We start from the raw sequence: 25,435 nt of genomic DNA, 5'->3' as shown, positions 1-25,435 counted from the left end.
TCCATCACAGTTATGGACCAAAGGTCTTGTCATATATGTATTCCTTGCAGCAACGCCATAGCAGGGCAGCTCAGCCTCACTACCCTGGGCTGTTAGTCTCTGGGAAACTCTATCCATTCCTCAATTAGTGCCCTCACGGGGGTCACAGTCTTTGATGACTGAGCTATTTCTAAAGACTGCAATACAAAGCCCCGTAATAAAAAAAAAAAAGTCACAAACTCCAAAACTGATTTTTTTGTGCATTGAGTTGTTTCCTGTTAGAGGTTTTAGCATTTACTGGAAGTTTGGTCCATCAATACTGATAACAATAATATTAGTGAAATGTTAGGCTTTTTTTTACTGTGAAAATGATCATTATCTGTAGCTTGTTACTTCTTAAACTTGCTAAGTTGTTGTTTTTTTTAAGTCACTTGGTATTGAAGTGCAAAGCTGCTATAGCAGCATCTTCATCTGCCAGCATGGCCAGTTCTGTCCCAGTTTTTGAATACTGTCTTTTTCCCTCGGAAACCCGTGGGAGGAGCCAAAACGGGGATAAGCCTTCGTAGTCCTGCAGACCCAACAGAAGAGTAGGTCAGTATTAGAAATGCCTCATATAAATTACCAAAGCTGTCAGTCCTACGCCTTGTTCTCTTAGTGTAGCTAAAAAACACACAAAACCGCAGAATGGTGCCCTCCATATCCCTCCTTCTGTGTAAGCCACCTCTGTTGTGTTTTAGGCGACTGCTTCAGTGTAGCTTTAGAAAATTCTTCAAAGGGAGTTTTATCTCCCTTATTCATCACAGAAATGACGATTCAGAAAACGGTCTCATTTGGTTCAGTATTCTTTGTCACTGATGCTGTGTACCCTTTAACCTTCCACACTGCTAGCTGGCAGGAAACTGCCTACAGTTTTCAATTTGCATGGCAGGGAAAAAAATGGAGAAAAATCCAGTCTGCTGCAAACTGATAATGGGGGGGGGGGATTTGGGTGTGGCTTTGTTTTCTTCGACTCCTGTTCTGCACTGCTGAGCTTGACAGGATTATGGGGTGCGGGTAGGATCAGGACTTGATCCCTCACTGATGAGTCTCTGCCCATTTAGTGTTTTATAGGTCCAAGGGAAAGGGGCAAATTGAGAGTGTGTTCTGGAGAGCTGCAGTCTGTGTTTGGATCCCTGATTTAAAGCTGACAGATGTATAAAATCATATGTAGCCAGAAAACTCCCTGGCGAGGACACAGCTGCACATACTGATGAGTCAAAGTTACTCCAGTTAAGGCTGGCATTAATGTATATGTGGCAAATTCCCTCCAGATCTCCGCTCCTCGTAGTGTAATATCAGTGATTGTAGTTTTGGGCTCATTCCACCCACTCTGGAACAAACCATGTGCTTTTTGGATATGAATGGAGAAGACTTGTAAATCTGAAGCACTGCTCTTCTCAGATGCTGGGTGAATGCCATCATACCCTCATTTAGATGTGGCAGCTGTTGTCAGTTACTTAATCTCATAAATAAAATAAAGCCAAATTTCCACAAACTGGATCTGCCTCCATCACATGGCCTCCTGCAATGCCTTAAATGAACTGCATATTTTTGTTTCTCAGGAATCTCCCTTTATAACCCACTATACTGCTTGATTATTTCCTCTATGTTGTACAGGAAACAGTAAGTGATTAATAACCTGCCTCAGTTTTACTTTCCCCTCTTGCTGCAGCCTTGTCATGAAATAATGTGACCCACAGATGTCTGAACAAAGCAATCCATTGCGTTAATGACAGATGCTGTTGGGGCTTGATAGTGAAAGTGAGCTATTGCAAGGAGAGAAGCTCAGGTATTCCTGCTACTTTGATCATCTCTTTTTTTCTTTTGCATAAATTTTGACCATACTGAAAACTCCCAACAAAGCACGACATAATAACCCACTCTGGAAACACAGCCTGGGGTGACTACCAGTCCCAGAGGCTCAGGAGGGAGCTAGGAAGCATGTTTGCTGAAGAAAGGCAGGGTTAGCACTAGAAATTAGCATTTGCTGGCTGTAGAAATGTCAGGAGGTATCTGAGATGCACCATATATGTCAGTGCTTGCCTGCTTGTCCTGGTTTCAGCCAGGATAGAGCTGGTTTTCTTCACAGAAGCTAGTGTGAGACTGTGTTTTGGATTTGGGATGAGGAACTGTTGATAATGTGCTGATGTTTTGGGTTGTTGCTGAGCCGTCAAGGACAGTCCAGTTTCTTGTGCTGGCCTGCTAGCGAGCAGGCTGGGGGTGCACGGGGAGCTGGGAGGGGACACAGCCGGGACAGCTGACCCAGACTGGCCAAAGAGATATTCCCTACCATCCGACGTCATGCCCAGTACATAAACTGGAGTTGGCCGGGGGGCGGAAATCGCTGCTCGGGGACGGGCTGTCGATCACGGGGTGGTGAGCAATTTCTGTATTGGGCCTCACTTGTTCTTGTACATTCCTTTGTTGGTATTATCATTGTTGTTTCCTTCTTTCTTTCTGTCCTATTAAACCGTGTTTATCTCAACCCACGAGGTTTTTCCTAATTCTCTCCCCCGTCCCACTGTGGGAGGGAGAGTGAGCGAGCGGCTGCGTGGTGCTTAGTTGCCGGCTGGGGCTAAACCACGACACTGCTTCTCTACTTAAAAAGGAGATAATGGAAAATAAGGCCTCTGCACTTAAATGAAAACTCTGTCATAATTAATTGTATCACACATGTCACCCTTCACAATGTTTAACATTGTCTGGAGTGAGTGAGTGATGGAAATTAAAATCTCAGAGCTAGACTTACTAGGATTTAGTTAGGAGGCTGGTGTACAGGGATAGCTGGCAAGAGAAATTTCCCAGTAGTAACGCTCACAGACTGTCAGACTGGCAGTCGTTTTCATAAAGCATGAAGGCACACTGAACCAAATTCCAAGCTGATTGAATCTTTTAAGAATTGCTAATTGTTTCTACAGTCAGTCTATAATACGCTCTTCAACCATCAGCTGAGGCGCTGGAGTCAGCTGGGCTCCTAGCTGGAGAGAGCCGGCAGCCCTGGTGGGGGGTACTGAGTGCTGGCTTGTGTCACGTTGGCTAATTGAGGGTCTCACTCAAGTGCTCCACCAGATCTTTGTTTTCCTGAGTGGTTTTTCCTAAAGGCATGTTTGAGTAGCAGGGAAGAGTGAAGTTATATTATATTTGGTAGCAATAGAAGCATGAAATTGTACTAGGTAAAGAAATATTATTAAGTGCTGGTACCGGCCGCTCTTTCTTTTATAGTAATTTGGCAAAGGAAGCAGAACCCACATCCATGCAGATTACTTACAGTAGCTGGTTTGACCCAAGATAGGATATTCTGCATTTTAATTCACTGGGTGGGGAGAGAGGTGGTTATTGAAAATTTAGATACCAACTAGAGAAACCTAGAAAATGGTCTGAAGTCTTAATAATTTATCTGTTTATCAAAGAGTTAACCAGGGAGCCAACTGCTGTAAGATCTGCAGGGATTTCTGCTGTTGGTGTGTGTATGTGCGTGTGTGTACCTTTTCTACCATTACTATTTCTGAAACTTTCCGTGCCACTCAGAATATCTGTGTATATCAGCATGTAGTTCCTAAGCATTTTGTTTCACAACTTTTTAAAACAACAAGAAGCAAAAACATTAGTCATGAAGAGCAAAGGAGAAACTGAAATGTAATTCTGGAATGGGTGGAAAGAACTAAAGTGCTTTGCAACCCTACAGTTGTCTGCTACAGTTCATACAATCCGATGCTTAATCTAAGTAGCCAAGGTCTTGCTCTTTTTTTGTATCCAAAAGGCTGAGGGTCTTTTTCAAAGTTCTTAGCTCAAGGGGCTGGAAGATGTCTGGCTTCGTGTGTTCCCTCCTCTCACCCTTACCTTAAGGTACACCATTATCTTGCAGTAATGAAACCTGAAAAAAACAGTTAAGAGTTAACATCAAGGCCTTCAGCAAAACCACCGACAAAATGCCCCACAATCCTGCTCTGAAGAGGTTTCTATAGAACATCTGAGTTAAGCATGGCAATTACAAAGAAGCTCAAGTGGTCTTTGCTTGCAATTGCAAATGTACCACATTGCATTATCACAAGAATTCACATGCAAGAACAGTTTGCAGATGGTTTGCATTGGCATACTTTATGTAAACGCTCTAGGGAACAGATGGCATCATGGGTTCTTGTGGCAAATGTGAATATATAGCGCTCACAACATGCTAAAGTCTTTTGCCTGTAGCTGAAAAGCAACAAAAATGAAGTGGAAACTCAGCCCTGTAAATCGGTTTGCCGGTGCCTTTGCAATTGTAGCGATGGATAACATTTAGTTTAGTCTTTATTGTGAAATTTGGGTTCTTTTATTTGCTGTCTACTTGCAGTTGGGTGCGAGTGCATGCGGCATGTGTGTATGTTTATTTGAGTACACATGTGCAGCTTTTAAATTAATAGACTGACATTGTGTGAAGACCAGGAAGTTGAGATCTCAATCATCATTACATCTACAGCTTTTGAATTTTTGGTCCAATATTAAATTCAGGTAATTCCAATTTTCCATGCATACATAGACTGCTCTGGGTAAATCGATGGATTTTAGAAAAATATTGTTAAAGTAGTACAATAACAACGTAGCTTAGAAGTGTGTATTACTGACCTCTCAGTCATTTGGTACATACGTAGGCAGTGGGACGGGCGTCAGGGCACATTAGTATAAAAAGTAACGGTTCCTTCTGATTTGGACACAAGTTGAAATTTGTGCATCTTTTGTAAAGAGGAGGTGTTACTGAAGAAGCCAGACCTGTGGAAAAAAAAAGAAAATTGTGTAAACAAGCAAGGGATTTGTTGAATTCCTTTGGAACTATTATACTGAACTTAGAATATAATTATTAATGGAGTATATTCCCTAATTATTTAGATGCTTGTAAAAATTGATTTTATGTAAACACAGCTTGTTCTAGAACAGCTAGGTCTTTGCAGTGAACGTAAGTTGTTTAAAATTTATTGACCTGTCGTTCACATGTGTTACTTTACTAGCACTTAATGGTCTGTTTAGATAGTCTTGGTGTGTATGAACTCCCAGTGCGCTACTCCAAGCACCACACGTTGACAGGTAGCTGCCACGTAGATAAAATAAGGGGCCCTACTCCAAAGTATACAGGGACACACAATCATTAGTTATTTTCTAATCTAAAGCAGGGATTTCCTCAGCAGCCAGAGGGAAAGAAGCGTTCTGGTTTTGCATTATCTTTGCAGCTGAGTTAGACCCTGAGTCCTGAACCAATATGCAGCAAGGCCAAAAGCAAACAAGCAGGAAATCCAGCCTTGCACCGCATGTAATTGATCTAAGGAGCTTTGAGGGTTTCTTTTTGAATGCGTCGCATAGACAGTGGCTGAGATTAGAAACTTATTTGCTCTTTCAAATTCTCCCGAAAGATTAAAGACTGATAATGGAAAGGTAAATTACTTCTGTAGTAGACAGAGACTACTTAAAAAACCATTTGTGGTAAAACTTGCTGCGGTGTTTTCTCGTCCTGTGTATAAATAAAGCCGTACAAAAAAAACCCCTAAAACAGCAAAAAAGCATTACTTCTTACAGTGCTTAAATGTGATTGCTGTACTACTACTAACTAAACTTTGCTATTCTGTTTCTACATTGATGAGGCTGAGTATTTCCAGAGACCACCAGGTTTTCTGGTTGCCTCTTGTGATTGTGGATCAGCAGCATAGTCTTAATTTGACACCGACAGGGGTTGCATCCCTAAAATCCACTGCTGGATTGTCATCTGCCCTGCCCAACTTAGTGGTTATTGGTGTGTCTGCGATCTATGAATACTTGGCACCTAATAAGGTATTTATCTTAGCTTTAAATGCCTGGTTTGAAAATGCTGGCCCTGGGAATTCAGCAGCGAATTTTTCATAGGAAAACTATTTTATGTCAGTGTTTAAATATTTCATAGAGTTCTTAAGTAAAGAATATATTATGTTACTATTTTCTTTCATATATGCAGTTGCATATTTGTTTTTCTGCCTTCATGTCAGGCCAAGTTCTGCTATATTTGACCATTAGTAATTCAGAGTAGCTATTATTTCCAGTGGATTTACATCTATGTAACTTGACATGGCATCTACTGTATGGGTAAGAAAAATCAGTATCAGGTTTCATTTGCTGTGGCGATAAAGATGTTTATGCATCCACTTTTCAAACTACGCTGACTTCCCTATAGACTGAGCAATCCCAGTATCCGTAACTCTTAAAACCAACAACAGCAGAAACCCCACGATTCTTAAATCCTTCACTCCTGTGGCATGCACTTGGCTTTGAAAGCATATGAATTTAAAATGTAAATAACTGTGGAAAATGCTTTAAGAAAATGAAGAAATTTTGCCCATATAATTCTGTCTGTGCTATTTTCCACAAACCGAGGATTGCAAATTTTCTTAAGAGCCGTTAAAATTGACAATTAGTACTTGAAACAAGCAGGCCATCCTCTACCTGATATATTTGAACATAATTTATCAGCAGTGGAAATGTCATGCAGACCTGACAGCTTAGATATTTGGGGATCAGAATCAAGTTCACAAAAATGGTTAAAAAACAATATTTGAGAAACCTCTGCTCCATCTTATTCCTCTGCAAAAGATGACATTTTTATGCTTAAGTTTCGTATTTCTTTTATAGTTTTTTGCCCTGGGAGCAGTGTGGTTAGCTCAGGAGGATGTTTGAGTGTCAACCTCCAGAACTCTTATCACTAAATACAACCATTTGAAATAAATCAGTTCTGTTCACTAACAGGTGGTCTTGTTTTAGTGTGCTGAACATGAGCAAGTCCTGTTGAAGATAAGGAAGCTACAATAGGAGGTACCTCTGACAGGTTCAGGTCTAGAGATTTTACTGTTAAAAGTCCCCTTTACTGAAAGCTACATGGTCGTGCCTCATTGTGCCAGCTTTTTCCTTTCCGAATATCAGGTAGCCGCTGAAATTGGCTTTCCAGCAGTTCCTGCTTTTGGGTGAGACAGTTGAAAGGATTTCTTTCCCTTGGCTATGGTGCTCAGCTCTACGCCACTCTGTCCTGCTGCACTGTACCCCACATTGTCCCTGGGGAGTAAAGGGTGTGAGGACTGGCTGGTCTTGGCTCCTTGGCTCTCTCTTGCCAGTGCTGGGGGGTAGGCCTTCATGACACTTGCTAAGGAGTATATCCATTTCCTTCTGGCATCTCGGCTAGGTGATCAACCTCTTTGTCTTGGAAGAAGTCCTGTTTCCATCTTGACAGAGGACATCCAGGAGGGGGTAAGGAGTGCATATTACACACATTAAAAAGGTTGCCTTTTTGGCTCAAGTTCTTCTTTTATCTAGAAGGGGCAAGGTTAAAGATGAATAAGATGACTAGCTAACGATTAGACAGAGTTGTGACTGAGCTAATGAGAGAAGATGAAGTAGGACCTTCCCAGAAGGGAATTTGGTGTGATAAGCTTGGGCATCTAGGTGATCTCAACACCAAACTTTACACTTAGGGGAAATTTAGCAATTTTTACTAACCAGGGTGGCACTTTTTCTTCTCCCTGATGAGAAACCAGCAAAAGCTTCACTGTACTCGTGATATTACTGCACCTTTTTTAATAAACTTGATGAAGTGTAAGTGACGAGTAAGCTCAGCTCCAGTTTAATGTGCCAATGGGGACAATAAGAGACATCCTGTAGTTGCAGTTAAACTCTGGATAGGTGACCAGAAGTCCCATGTGATAAACTGTCCTCTTGGTATGCTTAAAGGATATTTTCCTAACTTTTGACTCTTTAAGAATGTCATCAAAAGAGGCACTGCATCATTGCTGCCTAAGCTGAGCCCATTTGGGCAACACATGAAGGAAAGGCAAACGAAAAGATCTCTGTCCCCCCTTTCATCAGATATCTCTCCATATCTCGACTTGAGAAGAGGATGATGTCACTGAAGGCACTGACGTCTTGTATATATACTTAAATATTAGGCAGTACAAAACAACACAAAAATTCTGTGGTTTTAGTAAGGGGATGTTATATAAGATATGTGAGTACCCATGGACAAGCAAACAGGTGAGACAACTGCAAACTTCCAAAACTTTCCAATAGGTCCTGAAGGTAGTTGATCAGAGTCCTTGGGTGGGTCCAGTGAGGAGCTCAAAACGTTGCATAAGTATTGCTAGCCAAGTGGGGCCAGTTCTTCCCCAAACCGGGCAGTTCCAGAGACAGCAAAGAGCACTCATGCAAGGACTCCAGCCCTCTGCTAGTAATGCTGCTTGGAAAGACAGTGCCTGTCACAGTTCCTGCTTTCAGCACTTCTCATGGGCTTGAAGTCTCACACCTAGCCACACAGGCTCTTTCTCCACTACAGTGTGATGTGATGAACGGTCCTGAGAGTCAGCAAAAGCCATGAGGAGCTCTTTGGCTTACATGGCTCCTACCCATGTTACTGGCTAAAGCATGGATGCTGCAGAGGTTCAAAGGCTATCAGAAAAACAAGCGGGGTCAGAGCATGGACCGAGATGGTGTCCTGTGAGTTGTCCATACTGACAGCACACAGGTCTCCTTTCCCCAGCAATGCCAGGCATGGTTCCAGGAGTCAGCTGAGCGAGGAACTATCCCCATGGGTATCCCCAAGCCAATGATGTAATGTAGTAGGAGATGCTTTGAATGCAAGCTGTGCCTCAGAGCTGGAAATGAGTTCTGGCCCATCGTATTTATGAATGTAGGTACAGTCAAAGGAATTGCTGTGCCTGTGCATAGACCCTCTGGAATTCATGGGAGAGAGTTTGTGCTAAATGTTGTTTGAATCCAAATTCCTAAAACAGTCGGAGCATCAGTTGTGATGCAGGGTGGTGGCTGCATCTTGGCTAAAGCTAAAGGCTGATAGACCAGGTAGGTGTACTTTGCTAAAATGCAGACATAAATATCCATGTATTTTCTTGTGGCTGTGATAGTGTGGAATATTGAACAGAAAAAAAAAAAAAACCACAAACTTTTTTTTTCCTGTGCTGAACTGGCTAGTACCATATGGTCACTAATAGTTGAGAGCTAGGTCTGGTATCTTCACATAAACTTTGAACATGCTGTCATGATCATGCTCTAGATCTTGAGGTGAGGGTCAGGCAGGATGGACATGCCACCTTTAATATTACTCATGTTTTCCTATGTATTTAGAGATACTTAGGTCTGTTGTTAAATTCAGATCCCACATCTATAAGCTTTTTATTAAAAACTTTCTGGAAAATTTTATCTTCCCACACTGAAGGCCTTTTTTATGAAGATATGCTTCTGGTCCCATTGGCAGGACCTTATTAGCAGCATTCAGAAAGTCTCCCAACAGGAAAGTCATGAGCCCTGAAGCTGTAGCTTTACATATATAGTCATTCCTTGTGCCGCCTCCATCATTTGAAGGCCTGTAAGATCTTCCTCTGTATTGTTTTTAGGATTATGTTTGTTAAAGATAGTAAACTGAGGGATAAATCAAAGGGATTTTGTGATCATGAAGATTTACAATCACTATATTACATAGTTGAGTGAGGTTAAAATAACAACTCAATTTTAATTTGAAGGAGAGATGGGGGAGTATATAAAGAATACGATTTTTATGTAGTTATCTAGTAAACAACAACATGCAAGATTGCACAGCTTGAACAACACATAGTAAGGAATACAAAGCTTGTCTCAGAGTGTTTTCAGTACCTTTCTGTTGCCTCTTTTGCAGGTCCTGAATTCACTTTAGCATTTCTGAATTCCTCAGTGTTACCAGCCTCAAATATAAAATAAATCTTAATACTGACATACAAATTAAAAGGCTTAGTAGTAGTAATTTAAAGTATTTCTTCCTTATCCTTTTGTTTCCTAGCCTTCCCACATGCTAGTCTGTTCATGTTTGTAGGCCATTCTTCAGAGTCTTTAAAGCTGAAGACTCCTCCTTAAATGAAAATTGAGTTGCTCACTTGACTGCTGAAACTTAGATAAAAAGAAGAAAAAGGTTTTTTAAATCTCACAATGAAGTTGTGAGCTTTGGCAAAATAGTTTAAGATTCTTCCCATATTTTAATACCTTTCTTTAAGGGTGAGGGATAAGATGCGGAGTCTTATTTTTATTTACAATCATCACAGCATTCAGTGTGACTTGGCTTTGCAACAGCCATTGCAGATCCTCCTCTTTGCCCTACCGTTGCCCGTGGCAGGAGCTGCTGTGAAGCTGAAGACCTTTCCATGACGGAGGTGGAGTCCTGCTTCACTGCCCAGTATAGCACACATTACAAAACTTCTCTTTATACAGCCAGTGATGCTAATATGCAGAAGGCGTTCAGCCACCAAAAATACCTTCTGTAATGAGGAAAGGGCACATGAGCTTGTACTTGGCATTTGCACCTTCACTGTCACCATGCTCTAAGTGGTCCATGTAGCCAAGAGTAATTGTTAGAAATGTGTTGTTTCCTGAAGCACAGTGCAGGCTCTGTACAGCTCTGCAAATGGCTGAATATAAACCCAAGCAGCAGGCGTGTGTAAGGTCATGTTGGGATAGGGAGTGGGTGTTTGTGTGTTCAAAGGGAATTTTAAAAAAATAATTAAATAAGCCTCCTTTGGATTCTGAAGTATGATGTTAATTCCAAAAAAGTATTAATGTTAAACCAGCGGCCAGTGAGAGGCTTTGTGAGGGTTGTGTTGGTCTTGTGTAATGGAATGCATACATTTTTGGGAGAAAGGAAAACCAAAGAACACAGCAATGCAGTTCCATTAAAGGACTGTGTATATATTTTAAAGGTGCTACACATACTCCCAGTGTGGGCTTTATCTCCTCCAGTTGAATGATGCACCTAAACCCCAAGACTTCATAAAGTCTGAGTATGGGACATTTGCAGCCAGGTTTTGACAGGCTAGCAGAAATCTTACGTGCAGGTGCAGGTCCCAGTTCTGAACTTACGTTTCATGCTTTGTTGAGTCAGGTCTAGAGCTTTGGAGAAAGCAAGGCACGCTCTGAGTATCTTAAAATAGTTTAAAATCACAGGCTGGCTCTGCATTTCTGTGAAGGACGTCACAAAGTATTTTTGTTCTGGACCCCATATGATCTTTTACTAAAGCCTCTTGCTTCCAGTGTCTAATATCCTAGAGAGGCCTATTAATTATATAAAAAGCTCTGCTTTATCAGTTGAATTTCTATGGTTCTTGTTGTCACTCTACTGTGTGTTTTCCTGCTTGTCATCTTTTCTTCCTCCCTTACTTGGGTATGTGTTTGAAGTTAGTTTTAAAGGAATAAAATTACACCCATTTATTTACATAGCAGCTGTCAAAGCACGATACTCTGTTCTCTGGAACTAACCACATGAAAAAAAAGTTCATCCCCTGGTTTGCTATCTTGAAATTGCAGGGACTTGGGTGTTCTAAACCCTCCTCCTTTTTATGACTAATGACTAAAAGGAAAAAAATTCTGCCAGGAGCACAAAACCTCTAAGTTATTGTCGCACTGGTGTCACTTGCTAAAGCCACGTAATAGGTTTGTGGGAGCAACCTTCAGAAGGAAGAACTGTCTCTGTATCTTTCAGTGGGAACTCGGAATAGGAAAGCCGTGGCTTAATTCCTTATGGTGTTTTCTTGGCATCAGCTGTATCTCCCCAGCTCTTACTCAGGCTGAAAGGGCTGTTCTGTTTTGTTGTGTTTTTGCAAGAGAGTAAAATAAAATCTTAACTGTGTTTTTCCTTTTGATATTGGGAGCATAATAAGGTCGCTTAAGAAAAAGGAAACCAACCAGTAAGCCTGGGATGTCTCTCATTTCTCTAACAGCTACATAGTGTGTGCCACTGAGAGCTGCCAGTTGGATCCTAGTAGGGGAGAAACCACTTTAGTTTGTTTGGTTTGTATATGGAATAACATTTTTCTTTCCTTGGAATACTTGTTTGTCATCACTCCCCCTTTGTGTTTATGTTCTGCTTGGAAATAGTCTCCCTGCTGTATATGCATTTGCCAGGATGTGCACATAAACAATGTTCCATTATGGCCCGCTCTGCATACTCCTTATTTACACCATATACATTCAGCAGTAAACACGTTGGGGAATGACAGAGAGCAAACTCTTCTAGGCCCCTTTTTTCAGTTAGTCCAGACTTTCTGCCATATGCTTGCTGAGGTCCCACTTCTATTCATGTTTTTATTAGGTAGAAAAAAAGTGTCCAGACTTCCAACAAAGCAGCTTTTGTGTTCTCTGTCAAAAAAAATCTTCTCCTATGAAATGTTGATAGAAGTACCCGGAGCCCTTGTGGGGGTGTGGGGTCTGAATAGGCCCATGGTGAAAGCACGGGAGGGGAGAGCAGGGGAGCTGGAGTACAACGTTTGCTTCTTGTGTGCCGTGAACGAGTATCGCTTAACTCTCTTTTCCTCCATTTGGAAACCAGGGTTGTAGCCCTCCTCCTGATGCTCGTTACAAAGGCGACGTTTTTAAAGTGTTAAAGGCTTTTGGAATTTTAGCTGGAAGAGATGAGAGAAGCAAAATACTGTTTAGTGTAGTAAAAAATAGAAGTTTGACTTAGAATATATGCTGTTTAGTAAAACTATAGAACCATGGTAAAAAAGTTTTACAGTGGCATAAATCATTTTTAGTGACTCTGCACTTGAAAATGGTCAAATTAGATCTTTTTCTCATTGATTTTGTATTTGGTTAATGATTCCAGTCCTGAGATCATAAAGCTATGTAAGATGTAAAAGATACGGGAAAATATCTTTAACCTCTACAATTAAACTATGTGTTTCTTTTGACATTGAAATACTGCAATGACCTGGTAATGTTTTCCAATGTTTTAATTTTTGCTGATGTACAAAAATATCACAGAAGAGCTGATTCGTAATTATTACACATGGTATTGCATAAATTTCTTCCTAATTAAAAAGCTTCTAAATTCTGAATAATCAATTTATGAAGGCATATGGTTTTGACAAATTATACATTTAATTTCTAAAGATTTATTAGAAATGTGACCTGCAGCTAGTTAATTATGGTTATAGTACTGATGCAGTAATACTGGAGATTGATATAATGATATGGTTGCAGATTTATTTTGATATCGCCTACCTTAGTAGCAGGACATGGGAATACACCTATATTTTGTACCACCTTGTTTATTATGCAGGAAAGCATTAGTTTAATGAAGAACACAGTTATTTGATAGGTGTGTGTTGGCATTTGTACGAAAAGGTACTTTCAACAGAGCACAAGCACATTGAACCTAGTCCTTCAGGTTTTACCCTTTTAGAGGCTGTTTCCAATGGCATCAGTGATAGTTTTAGATGAATAATGATAGCAAAATATGTACTTTTTTTTTTTAAATCCACAATAAGAAATGACATTGATTCTTGCTAATTAATTTTCAGACCACAAAATATTTTTTGAAATACCTCTTTTTGGACTAGTCTCTCATCTACTATATTGATACTCTTAGTTTTATGAAGTAAGCAGCTAAGTTATTCAAGAAGAGCTTTCAAGATATGCAAGAAGCCAAATTAAATAATAAATATAATTTAAAATGGTATCTTTCTATCCCATCTGGATTTACAAGTGGTCTATGAGAACCATACAAAGAAAATACAGATTAACTTCTAGAGTGTGAAATGTTTGGAAAAGGGAGGTGTGTCTTAAACATGTATGTAGTCCTTTTGCAAACATACAAAGATTACCTTTTTTTTTTTTAAGTAATTAAGAAAAAAAGAAACTTTAACAACATTCCCTGTGTTATCAGGGAAGTGATAAAAATTAATTTCTGGTTTCTTCTGACTACTTCTGGCCTGGGGGAGGTTAGGAGCTGCTACTGAGGCATGAATATCCTCCATGAAGAGGAGATGTTGGTGGGAGGTGTGTGTTATAGAACTTGCTGTGTCCGCGTCTGAGGATGGTAGGTGAGGGAAGAGGAGCAGAAGACAACTTGGTTCAAAGCTTTGCTCCTCTGAACCTTCATCTGAGAGCATCCTGGGTCTTCTGAAAGAAAGAAAAGGTATAGGCTTACCCTGCTTGTCTGAAATGGGGAAGTGTTAATGGTGCCTGCCCTTCTTGGCCTTGGTTAGTGCCCATAGTACCAGGAGTCCAGTTTTGGGGTGTAAGAATAAGGAAAAGAAGAAATGAAATAGGTGGTTCTCACTAAATGTGACCAGAAGACGGTCAAAAATAAGTGTGTATGACATCAGTCTGATCTTTTATTTTCTCTCCACCGGAAACCTAGTAGCTCCTTTTTCCTAATAGTACACAGCTGTGGCTCACAACGGTGGAGTGTGGCCATGTGAGGTACGCCCTGAGTGAGGACATGTGCCCTGCCTGGTCCCCCGGGTCCATCTCGCTCTCTCACAAGGGGGGACACTAACAGGGCTGAATTATAACATCTTAAAAACAGAGAGCTTTAGCAGTCTTTGTTGTCCTGGATGTTGACATTTTTAGATTCAAACTTGGTTATTCCTGATAACCAGGAAAGCAGTAATATTATTATGTTAATTGTATATACATATTTGTGCATATAACATTTATACACGTAAATGTAATGCAGTTCTAAAAACAAAATACAAAAATTGCTGTAATGAAATAATTTGAGATTCTCATGTCATTATTTGTTGCCAGTAATTAGAAAGGACTATTAGGAAAAAACTCCAAACAAACTAGTATCATAAGATTTGCAGGAGTTTTCTGAGAGTTTACAGTAGTCAGCCTGTACAATTTTGGATGAAAACAACACATTCTCTGATGGTGAAAAATTCTCTTACAGATTAAATAAGTACTACCTCTACCAGCTGAGGACTTTTTAATGCTTCAGTAATTACCTAGACAGAAGTCAATGTGTGGGCAGAATTTGGGTGAAAGAGACCACTGGTACTTGATAAATGCAGTCCGGATAGGATCCCCACAGACTAACCATGAAACATTTGATGAAAAATACGTTGTATGTTTTGTGCATGTCACAACACCTGTTGATATAAAATATAATTTAGACCGACCTGAACTCCCTGTGTTCTCTGTTCATTGGACCATCAGCATCGTCAGATAGCTTTGCTTTTACCCTAGTAGCACTCAACTCATTTTTTCCAAACGTTTTTTGCAAACGTACAAAATTATTCTGAAGCAGGAGGGGGAAAAGGTCTCTTAAATCATGCTAGATACGTTAACTGAGAAAGGGTTAATCTGCCCTCAGGAGTTGCTATGTAACTGAGTCCTGCTGGGAGACTCGGGGTTTCCAGCCAATGAGACTCAGCCCAACAATACAATGCATCTATCTTGTGTTTCTTACGTGTTGTCAGTTATTGGAGTTTTTCTGAACTGGAATTACACTCCTGCTCCTTTCATACTCTCCCACCGAGTCTTGAATAATTGTATTCCACACCAAAGTCAGAAAAATAACAGTACAATGGCGTGCATTTATCCCTGAAAATGCTACTTTTGACAACTTTGACTAGTGTGTAGAAAGATCTCTCTTGCACCAAAACTAGAAAACTTTTAAAAGATGAGGTTTCCCAAGGAACTTCAGAGTAGCACATGCCTTGGTTTGCTTTCAGTCTTCCAGAAAGCCTTCCTCTGCGTGTCTGTTCTCACCTGTGCATGTAGCCTTCAGCCCATTTGCTTGTGCAAAAAGAGTGGCTGAATGTCTCAACCTTAAGCTGGTCCTTCCTGCCTAAGATATTTCAAGAAGCCAGTATTGATTTTCCCAGCATCATAATTAGACTCTTTAGCTATTCCTCTTCTTAAGGCCACTCAAGGCTAGAGGGCTGAAGCGTGAATTCTTTAATTTCTCCTTTAGAAGAGCCAGGTGTGTTTTCTCAAAGTCTTGCAGCTCAAGCAAAGCCTCTGTGGTTGCGCCAATATACTCATATGGAAGAGGTGGCACTCCTGAGGGGGGTTTTTTGTTTTTTTTCTTTTTTCCTGGAGGAGATCCACCCACAGTCCCTTTGAAGGCTACTGATAAGATGAGGGAGAGACTAAGCTTGGCCTGTAAAAACACTACTTAGGAATCTCTGCTTCAGCTGTTGGGTTCTGATAGGAAGCAAGAGAGTGGAGTGGTATTTGTCAACATGTCGTTCAATTCTCAGTAAGTTTTACACTTCACTTAGATCTTTGTGCCTCATTTTTTCCAGTGAGGTTCTGTCTGATAATTTATGTTGGCAAAGCTCTTAGCCTTTCTTACATGCTTGTGCAGTCCTGCCTCTGAGTGACATAACGTTCCCTTATTGTTCAGCTAGCAGAATAGGCTTGAGTATCAGTGGTTGTGCTTGTACTCTTAGCAAATCTGTTTGTAAAAAAATAAAATAAATTAACCAGTTTTAGACAAATTTAGGAATCCAGAAGGTGGAACTTTAACTTTTTAAAGTCTTTAAATAACATATTCACTAACTTTAGTTTAGTCGTTTAGGATCTGGTTGAAGATAACATGATGCTGTACTTTTTAAGGGGAATTCTAGCACATTTCTCAGAATTGAGAGTGTACATGCCTCATTCCTGTTACTAAAACTCCTTTGGGTTGAGGCTTACTTTCCCCATCCATCAGTCTTGATAATTCTTTGAAAACGTTGGGCTACAGCTCTGTCTTCTGGCATATCCCTTGGGATACTTCATGCCAAAGACAGAATGGATGGATGCAGCAAGGGTGAGATCTCAGAGCCTTTTTTGCAAAGGAAAGAGGTTCTTTCCACACATTCTTCGTTGTATGTCTCCATATAAAGACAGGTGCAGTCTGTTCTTCTGCCAGCCTGATAAGAATACGTGGAAGATTAGTGTCCCATGCATGAGAAGCCTGTTCTTGAAGACATTTGCCCAAAACTGTGGATGGATTAAAAGGACTGTTCTTTTCAGTGTGATGGCAAGGCCTATACAGTCAGAAGAAGGCTCAAGATATCAAAATGAAGAGATTTGGTCTGGTTTATGCAAAACAAATTTGATAGATTTTATAGTTTTATAGACCCGTCAAACCTGGTTAGAGACCACCTTGCACATTCTCCACTACATGTGGCACAAAAGGTCCCAGAAGGACAAAAAAGTCATGATAGTGCACAATGCCTGGGGCAATATGCTATTGACCACCACAGTCTCCAACTGCACCCCAGCTCTGTAAGTGCTCTTCAGTTAAAGCGCGTGTGTCAGTCGTGATTCCCTGAGCACGGCCATAATATGACTGGTTGTTCAGTCTTTTCTGTGGCCCTATATTGGAACCTTGCAGACCAAAGATACGGGAACTTGCAGATCTATTTAGTCATATGGGACAGGCTTAATCAAACAGGTTGAGACCATGCAGATATTTCTTTGTAGCCGTAAATTGCAGAAATCAAGTAGAATTTGAGGAATGTACCAAAGAACAATTTTATAAGTGTGTTCTCGTGGAGTTTGTAAACCAGAAAATGTCTTGCAAGTGTTTTAGACTGGACATCCTCCATCCTGCCACTGCTTGTTCTGAATGCAAGTGGAGCCCAGCCCAGGCTGATTTTTGCTGAGATCTTGTCTAGTTTGAATGTTACATTGGTGTAATGACGTAGGGTGAGAAAATGATCTTTCCTTTCTGAAAGAGTTGTACCTGCAGCAGCCCAATCGTGGTCAGTTATTGTAGCATAAAAGGGATATATAGAATCCCTTACCTGCTCAGCAATAGTTACACTATGACAACCTGTGTGCTTGTAAAATGGACCCCGTTAGCAAAGTTTACTTTTCAGGCTACATCAATGAAGTTACTGTGATAACAATGTTCCTGAGAGGACACCTGCCCTCAGTTAATTCACACAGTATCGATGGCACACACTCTACAGAAGAAAAGGGGCACAAATTTGCCAAATACACTCTTCAGTTTGTGGGTAATCCCACCTCATTTACAGCAGAAATTCATGCAGGCTGTTCCCCAAACTGTGCCCAAACAGAAAGCACATCTGCTGATAAAACAAAGGTGTCATTGTAGAGTGCATCAGGGCAACAGGCGGGTTAGAGGTGTTGGCATGATGATCATGATTACCAGCGGATTTCAGGTGGTGTCACCACATTGTCATTGCTGTCATTACCTCTGCTAGCCAAGTAGCTATGCCAGCACGTTTTCCAGTCACTCCTTCATTTTGCTCTTTAAGATGCCCACAGATAGGCTATTGGACTGTTCTTTCAGTGTTTTGATGCAGGTTTGGGAACCAGCTAAGGGGAAATTGGATTATCACGAATACATGTGTCGAGCTGCTGAGCTGTGGGTCTGTTGCAGTTTACAGTAATGGCATAATCCAATCCAGTCTGCATCAGTCTTTATGTGACCTGGGCTCTGCGCAAGCATGTTTCGCCTGTTGCTGGCCTCTGGGATCCCTCCATATGGGTTGCCCTGCAGCAGTGCAGGAGCACAAGCCCTAAATGCTCCTCAAGTCTGCCTTAAGTTAAGTAAGTAGTTAATCTTTGTTAGGATATATGTCTGCACTGAGCTGTAGTTCCAGTTACTGCTCGGTAACATTGGTCTTCTGTTGGACGAATGTCACTGCGGCTAGCTTTTCGCTAAGAGTTTAAGCTGCCATTAGTGAACCTCTGGAAATATTGTTTTCCCAATTTCTACTCTGATTCTGGTTACAGCTAGGGTTGTAAGTTCTCTGTGTTTAGAAAATGCAGAATAAGTAGAGTTCCAATGTTACTTATTTACACATTGTGAGACACCTTTCAGGATATCAGAACATCAGGAAATACTACCCTTTTGTTAGGTAACTTTCTTTTTCTTTCCCTCCCTAAAAAAAAAAAAAAGGCAGAAACAAAACAGTTATTCAGATAGCCTTTTGGAATCTCTATTTTATTTTTAATGGAGCTCTGTGCTCTTTCGCCTTCAGCCAACCATGAGCATATTCAGCATATAGGAAGCTTTATTGTTAGAAGAAGTATTCTCTGCAGTTTAATATTCAATATTTCTACTTTTCAATATTTCTACTTGCTCTTCTGCTCTTTCCTACATCTTGCTTCTACTTAAGTTTTATAGATCTCCCAGCCTTCATTCTCCCTGGATTATATAATGCAATGTGTCAGTGCCATGCATGGCACTCCAGTTACCTCAGCATTTCCATTATAACTCTCTGTTTAGAGGGATTTATAGGCTAGCAGTAAAAATCTATTTCTTGGCTAAACCTTGAAACAGCAGTTTCTGGTAATTTAAAAAGAAAACAAAATGAAACAAACTTTCCCCCCCCCCGCCGCTTCTATTTTTTTCTGGCAACCATTTAGCTGTGCTGTTTGCACTGCAGGATCCTCCTGAACAGCAAGTGTAGATTCAGTATGTAGCCAATTTTTAATGTAATAATGCTTTTTCTTTTTATATTCTTCAAAAATGCATGTCATCCCCTCTTTAGGCACATGATGTCATTGCCTCTTCACCAACCTTTCTGGACCCTACAGCAGTCAGCCTTTGGGGACTCAGAGAGGTGCGGTTTGGTCTGTGTTTTCCTTTATTTGCCAAGTGGAGGAGTTTTACAGTGGTTTTAAAAAAATACTTATCCTTCTTTGTCTCAAAGCCCAATAACTTACTATCTCCTTCTGTGTCATGGAGCTACGAATTTATCACAATCCAAAAAGACATTGGCTATATATTAATATCTGGAATATCAGGGCTATTACCAAAAACAAATTTGGAAAGGATATTAAATCTCATGCTTTAATGCTTAAGTGATTTGCTGTTAGAGAACAGGCTATTAGAGGACCTATGGGTGAGTTATACTTTACTGATCACTAGGGTTTCCTGTATTTTCCTTAGAAAGGTCTAGTAGCAGTCACTCTTAGAAATGGGTGGCTGAACCAGATACACTTACAGTTTTATCATCTAGGGCAGTTTTCTTCCCCTGGCTCCAGGCCAGAGGAGTGTAAAATGCAGTATGGGTTCTAAGAAACATGGTCGTGTGCTCAAGTTTGTGGAGGTGAATTATTTTTATAGCCTTTAAGTTATGCAATCAGCTTTAAAGGCATCTTTACAATTACATATCCACTGATTAAAACAGACAAAAAGCCTTATCGGTAAGTGACTTGCAGACTGGTTGCATGCCCAAGTTCTGGGTCTGGAGCTGACTAACTCTGCTTTTCCCATCTAAAATAAAATACTGCTCTGCACTGAGTAGTCTTTTGCTAGTTGCTGTTATATTTCAGGCCTGAAGTAATTCTTCCTGTTACGTGTAAATTCCTGTTTCAGTCATTGCAAGTTGTGCATAGTAGCATATAGCAGTCACAAGAAACCCCTTTTTGACTTAATTTCACTGTACTTCATGTTTTTCCATGCCATTTGTGCCAGTAATTTTACTGTTTTATTTTCTTCAGGGCCTTTCTTGCTCAGGATTGATACCCATTTCCTCAGGACTACCTTGGAATTTTAAATATTCAGCCATTCTCTTGTGGCCCACTGAATTTCTTCCCCATAATCTCCTGACATCATTCTTGTGCTTGAGACATGAGGAAAACATTCTGCAACAGTAAAAAAAAAATACATGTAGTGAAGTGGGGGGGGGGGGCTAGGTTTTCAGATTTGAAACCCGGTATCACCAGTGGGGGGGGGGGGGAGAGAGAGAAAATAAAGCTCCAAGGCAGACAAGTACTGTTTCATATTAACATCTATTCTCAATGAAGAGGTAAAAATCAAAGCCCCTGTGTGTGAGGCAGGGTTAGTGAACTGCCAGTGATTCTCCCAGCAACTGACACAAAGGAATCTGTGAGTATCAAAGCTGAGGCAGCAAGCTTAGTGTCAGCTCTTGCCTAGGGAGTAGAAGAAAACATCACTTTGTCTCTGCTTTCACTGCTTAAACACACACATCATTCACTAGTAACCATTTACTCTGCTGTCAAAACTGTTTCAAGAGAGTGCTACATTTGATTAATAGTAAAATGCATGGGGAAAAAAAAAAAGTCTGCTTCCCCTGAGGTACCTTTTGGAGAATTTTTGCATGTACTTCTTAATTTTTCCATCCTATAAATATGCCTGTAGTATTTCAGGAATACTCTGTTGCTTCTAGTGAAGTCATTTTTATTAGAGCACCCAATGCACTCATCCTAATTCTAGTTAATGCTCTCTCTCTCTTGGTGAAGCATATTATGGCATCCTCAGCCTCTTGCACTAACGAAAAAGTGACCAGCACAAACATGTGTGCAGTACATGATTCATAGTGCTGCTTTCTGAATTGTCCAGTGGGTAATTGCGGTACAAAAACCAGAGAAACAGATGTAGACCCTAAACCTTGGCTGTAAATTTTTGTTTTATGATTATGGGTTTCAAATGTGCTATGTCACACTGACAAATATACAGTAACACCAAAGGAAATAGATTTCTGACTCGAACTTTTGCTTTTTATTTCACTTGTGGCTAAGAATATGTTTATTGTAAAGTTTCTGCCATCACAGTCTGAGAGAAAACAGATCAAAGCAGTGACGTGAAATGACAATTTCTTTGCATGGATAAAGTGGAAGATATTGGAGAATTGTTGCCTACTTGCACTTCTATGGGTGCTGGATAGACATTTAAAATATGTAGCAATACTTAAAGTTTCATTACATTTGAATTAGAGGGCTATTAGTTATCACAATAATTATGATTAGTCCTGATCTAAATTAGAAAATACCATTTTTATGAAAGTAGCTTTTCCTGATACTCTGTTCAAGAAAAACAAGTATCATGATATTTCAGAGTAAAATAGGAGAGTCATAAATTACTGTACTGTAGAAATAGTATGTGAGCAAACCATTAGGCTATTTGAAGAATTTGTTAATTACATGTGGGTTTAATAATAAGTATAAGCATCAGCACAACTATTATTCGTAATAAAACATGATGGGCTACCTGTCTCATTTAGATACAGTGAGAAAAAGCCATCTTTTTCAGTTCATACACAGTTAAGCGTGACTTCCTGACATTTACTTTCAGAAGTTGCCAGTCTATATTTTGAGGTGCAATGGGCAGGTTTTATTTTTAAATACGGTATTATAAGACTGCTAATGGAATAAACATAACTGTATTTTTGTTTGTCTGATTTTGTTTATTTTAGCTCACATGAGCAATATGTTTTTCTTGGCAGAAACTTGAACTGTTCATAGAACCTTTGTCCACGCAAAATGCTGTTTTCTCCCTAAATTGGAGACTGGCAAAACGCACTGTGTTTTATATCATCCTTTCCAGTTATTTTTGCGCCGACGCGTTACATATTCCAAACTTCTCGTGTGTTCTGTGTCATCTGTGTAGAAAATACTGTCTCTTAATTTAGCTTCACTACTCAAAACAAAATTGTAGCAACGAAGCCAGCTGAGATTTTAACGAAAAATTAGCCACTTTTCCACTTGCCTTTTTAATGCAGAGAACGTTGCTTGCTGTGCTGATACAGTTTAAACAAGCCTTCCCTGAAGGATGGCTTTTTCGATAAACGTGCACTGTGTGTAATTTTTGGATTACAGAGTGTCAGGGGCTTCTTCAGCTGGAGAAGTTCGGTCTGGGGGAGGACACCCCGAAGGACCAAGAAAGTCTTTAAAAAATCCTTAAAAAGACGCTGTTAAACTCCAGTGTTTGTAACTCTTCAGCCTGGAGGGGAGATGGGGAAGAGAGGCTGCCTGCTGCAGGGACAGCCAGAGCTCTCCTGTCGGAGGGGAAGGAGGCTCAGAAAAGCTTTTGTTTTTATCTCTTCAAACGGATTTACTTCCAGATTGCAGCAAGACTTTTTGCTGGCCACTGGTTTTCAATGTGGGTATATCAGTTTCAGGGAACAAGTGTGTGTGCTGGGGGGTGGGGTTGTTTTGGGGTGTTTTGGTTTGTTTTTTTTTTTTTAATTCTTGAACCTGTGTGAGAAATTTTGTTAATACAATCTGTAGGCATTGTCAGACAGCTTTCAGTTCATGAAAGGACTTTCTGTGGAGAGGGGGACACCGCATCCATTAAAGTGGCTGCGCAGGTCCCAGAGTGAGTCTCTCCCCGGCGTTTCTTCACGGTTGCCAGTTGTGTGCCATGTCTGTGCACAGCGTCCCGCTCTCTGCCTGATGCCCATCTTGGGCTTTTCAAGAAACAGGCAAGGGTTTAATTTTCCAGTTTCTGAACCCGAGCTAGCTTTGGGGCGGGAAGCGGGGCTCCTCCGTGCCTCGGGAAACCTCGCTCCAGGCCGGTGCTCAGTCCCGCCAGGGCTGAGGCGACTTGGCTTGCTCCCTTAAAATGAAAGCATGCACATGGTTGTTGAGCTCATGTCCTTTCCAGTGGGGCAGCGGGAGTGTTTCCAGGCTGTTTTTAATTTTTAAAGTGTCCGTAGGAATAAGGACTGGTGGAGGCTTCGATGGAGCCTGGCGGAGACCTTGATAGAGCCTCTCTGTGAGCTAGGCTTTGCAGAAGGTGGTTATTTTCCTTAAAAATCACAGGGCTCCCTGCTGGCTTGATGCAAATGGTTGCCCTACTGGCTGTGGCATCCTGGCCACAGACCCGGGAAACCCTTGACTTTCCCTTGGCAGGAAACTCCTGCCATGAGGGAGGGCTGCCAGGAGTACAGTTTCGCTGAGACCTCTGCGGGTGTTTTGGTGGGAGCAGCCCCGTGCCTTCAAAATGGTTGTGAGGGGGTGGCCAGGGCTGCATGCCCCAGGGACGCGGTGGCCACCATCACCTCTCCTGGCACCCTGGAGTGGGTCCCATTCTTCACGGAGCTGCTCGTGGCCTTTCTCACCCCCAGAGGAGCTGGGGCTCATTAGCCCACTGAAAGCTGATACAGCCCCTGCGGGGCCACGCAGCAGCCCTGGCCCCTCTCTGCTAATCAGAGACAGGCAGGACCCAGTGGCCCCCAGGCCGGGGAGAAGAGGGGTCGTGTGGCTGCCTCCTGCCCCAGGCTGAGTGGTAGGGACAGGCGCTCCCAGGCAATGGTGCCTGCCAAATCCCACCAGGCAGCATGGCCAGGCCCTGCTGCAGCCATAACACACCTCTGTGTGATTTAGGAGCGAGGGTAGGGGGTGGTGGGGAGAGTCGGGGCCTGACCCCCAACCCCAGCCCAGCAGGGTCAGGCCTGTGAGGTCCATCATCTTTGCTGGTGACGTCAAACAGGGGTTCCCACTGGTGTGTGTGGGGCTGGCTTAGGGTGAGGTTGCTCCGTGAGACTTCCCCCCTCAGAAGCTGGGGCGAAGCCCGTGTCCAAGGCTGTGGTATGGCGGCTGATGCCTGCGCCTTGCCCGTGGCCTCTCCGGAGAGGGAGGGAACGGGAAGGGTTGGGGGGGGCACAGAAGTTTTATCAAATTGAGCTGGAGTTTAAAAACCCTCCGTTCTCTGCAACCGCCAAAAACATCGCTGGCTCAATTCCCACCCCCCTTCCCCTCCTCCTCGTTGATTGTTTGGTTTTTTTGGGGGGGGGGGGGGTGGTGTGGGTTTTTTTTTTTTTTTAATTGGTATTACTTTATTATTTTGTGTCTTTTTGCAAGTTGGCCTTCCCGTCCGCACCCGCGCCGGTGCCGCCCGCTCAGCGGCAGCGGGGCGACTCCGGCGGGGCCGGGGCTAGTGTTTGCCTGCCCGCCTGCCTGCTTTTTTTGCGGGGCTGCTGGGAGTTGTGAAGGCGTGTGAGAATCCTGGGAGCTGGTGATGTCAGACCGCTTGGGTCATTTGAAGGTTAGCAGCCTGGGAAGGGTTCACGGAAAGTTCACTCGCATATATTAGGCAATTCAATCCTTCATTCCCTGTGACACAAGTAGTAGGAAGTGAGCTGTTCGGAGGCAGAAGGATCTATTCGCGGCCGAGGGGGATCCCGAGTCCCCACCGGCGCCGTGGGTGCCGGGGAGGCGGGCGGGCGGCGCGGCGCGGGGCGCGGCGGGCACCCGGCCAGCGCCCGGGGAGCCGCACGGACTCTAGAGACAATTTGGGGGGGGAATGGATGGGAGCTAAAAGTTGGAATGCGGCTCGCTTCCCCCCATCTTGCTGGATTGGCTGGGCAGCCTGGAAAATGGTAAATGATCATTTGGATCAATTACAGGCTTTTAGCTGTGTTGTCTGTCATAATTCATGATTCTGGTCTGGGAAAAAGACCAACAGCCTACGTGCCAAAAAAGGGGCAGAGTTTGATGGAGTTGGGTGTACTTTTATGTGCCATTTTCCTCCACACCTAGAGGAAAGCACTTTTGCAGGCATTCTGTGCAGGGGGAATCATGTTTGACTGTATGGATGTTCTAGCAGTGAGCCCTGCTCAGATGCTGGATTTCTACACTGCGAGTCCGTCTTCCTGCATGCTCCAGGAGAAGGCTCTCAAAGCATGCTTCAGTGGATTGGCACAAACAGAGTGGCAACACCGGCACAGTGCTCAATGTAGGTCCCAACTGTTATTTTTCCACTTTAAAACAATGATTATTATTATTACTGTTATTATTTTTATTTGCATGTATTTAAAAAAGAAATACTTGTAATTAAGCGTAGGGGTTCTGAGGGGTGGGGGGAGGGTTTTTTGTGCAAAATGTGGTTTGCAAGCTTTTTTTTTTTTTTTTCCCCCCCTCTCCTTTCGGCAAGAAAGGAAAAAGGAAAGAAGCA

At 42.0% G+C, this 25,435-nt stretch overlaps 1 protein-coding gene across 1 annotated transcript in view; it reads left to right on the top strand.

The window, feature by feature from the left end:
• Window positions 1-25,435, top strand: part of RARB (retinoic acid receptor beta) — a gene marked incomplete at both ends in the record, with an annotated part of 193,446 nt that overhangs the window by 77,039 nt on the left and 90,972 nt on the right. Inside the window, 2 exon segments of the mRNA XM_082015158.1 lie at window positions 22,768-22,814; window positions 22,816-22,855. Of these exon segments, the coding sequence (XP_081871284.1) occupies window positions 22,768-22,814; window positions 22,816-22,855 (87 nt within the window).

Source organism: Phaethon aethereus (genome assembly GCF_964289735.1).
Source record: "Phaethon aethereus genome assembly, chromosome: 2".
NCBI classification, from domain to species: domain Eukaryota; kingdom Metazoa; phylum Chordata; class Aves; order Phaethontiformes; family Phaethontidae; genus Phaethon; species Phaethon aethereus.
This window is presented reverse-complemented; position numbering and strand designations above follow the sequence as displayed.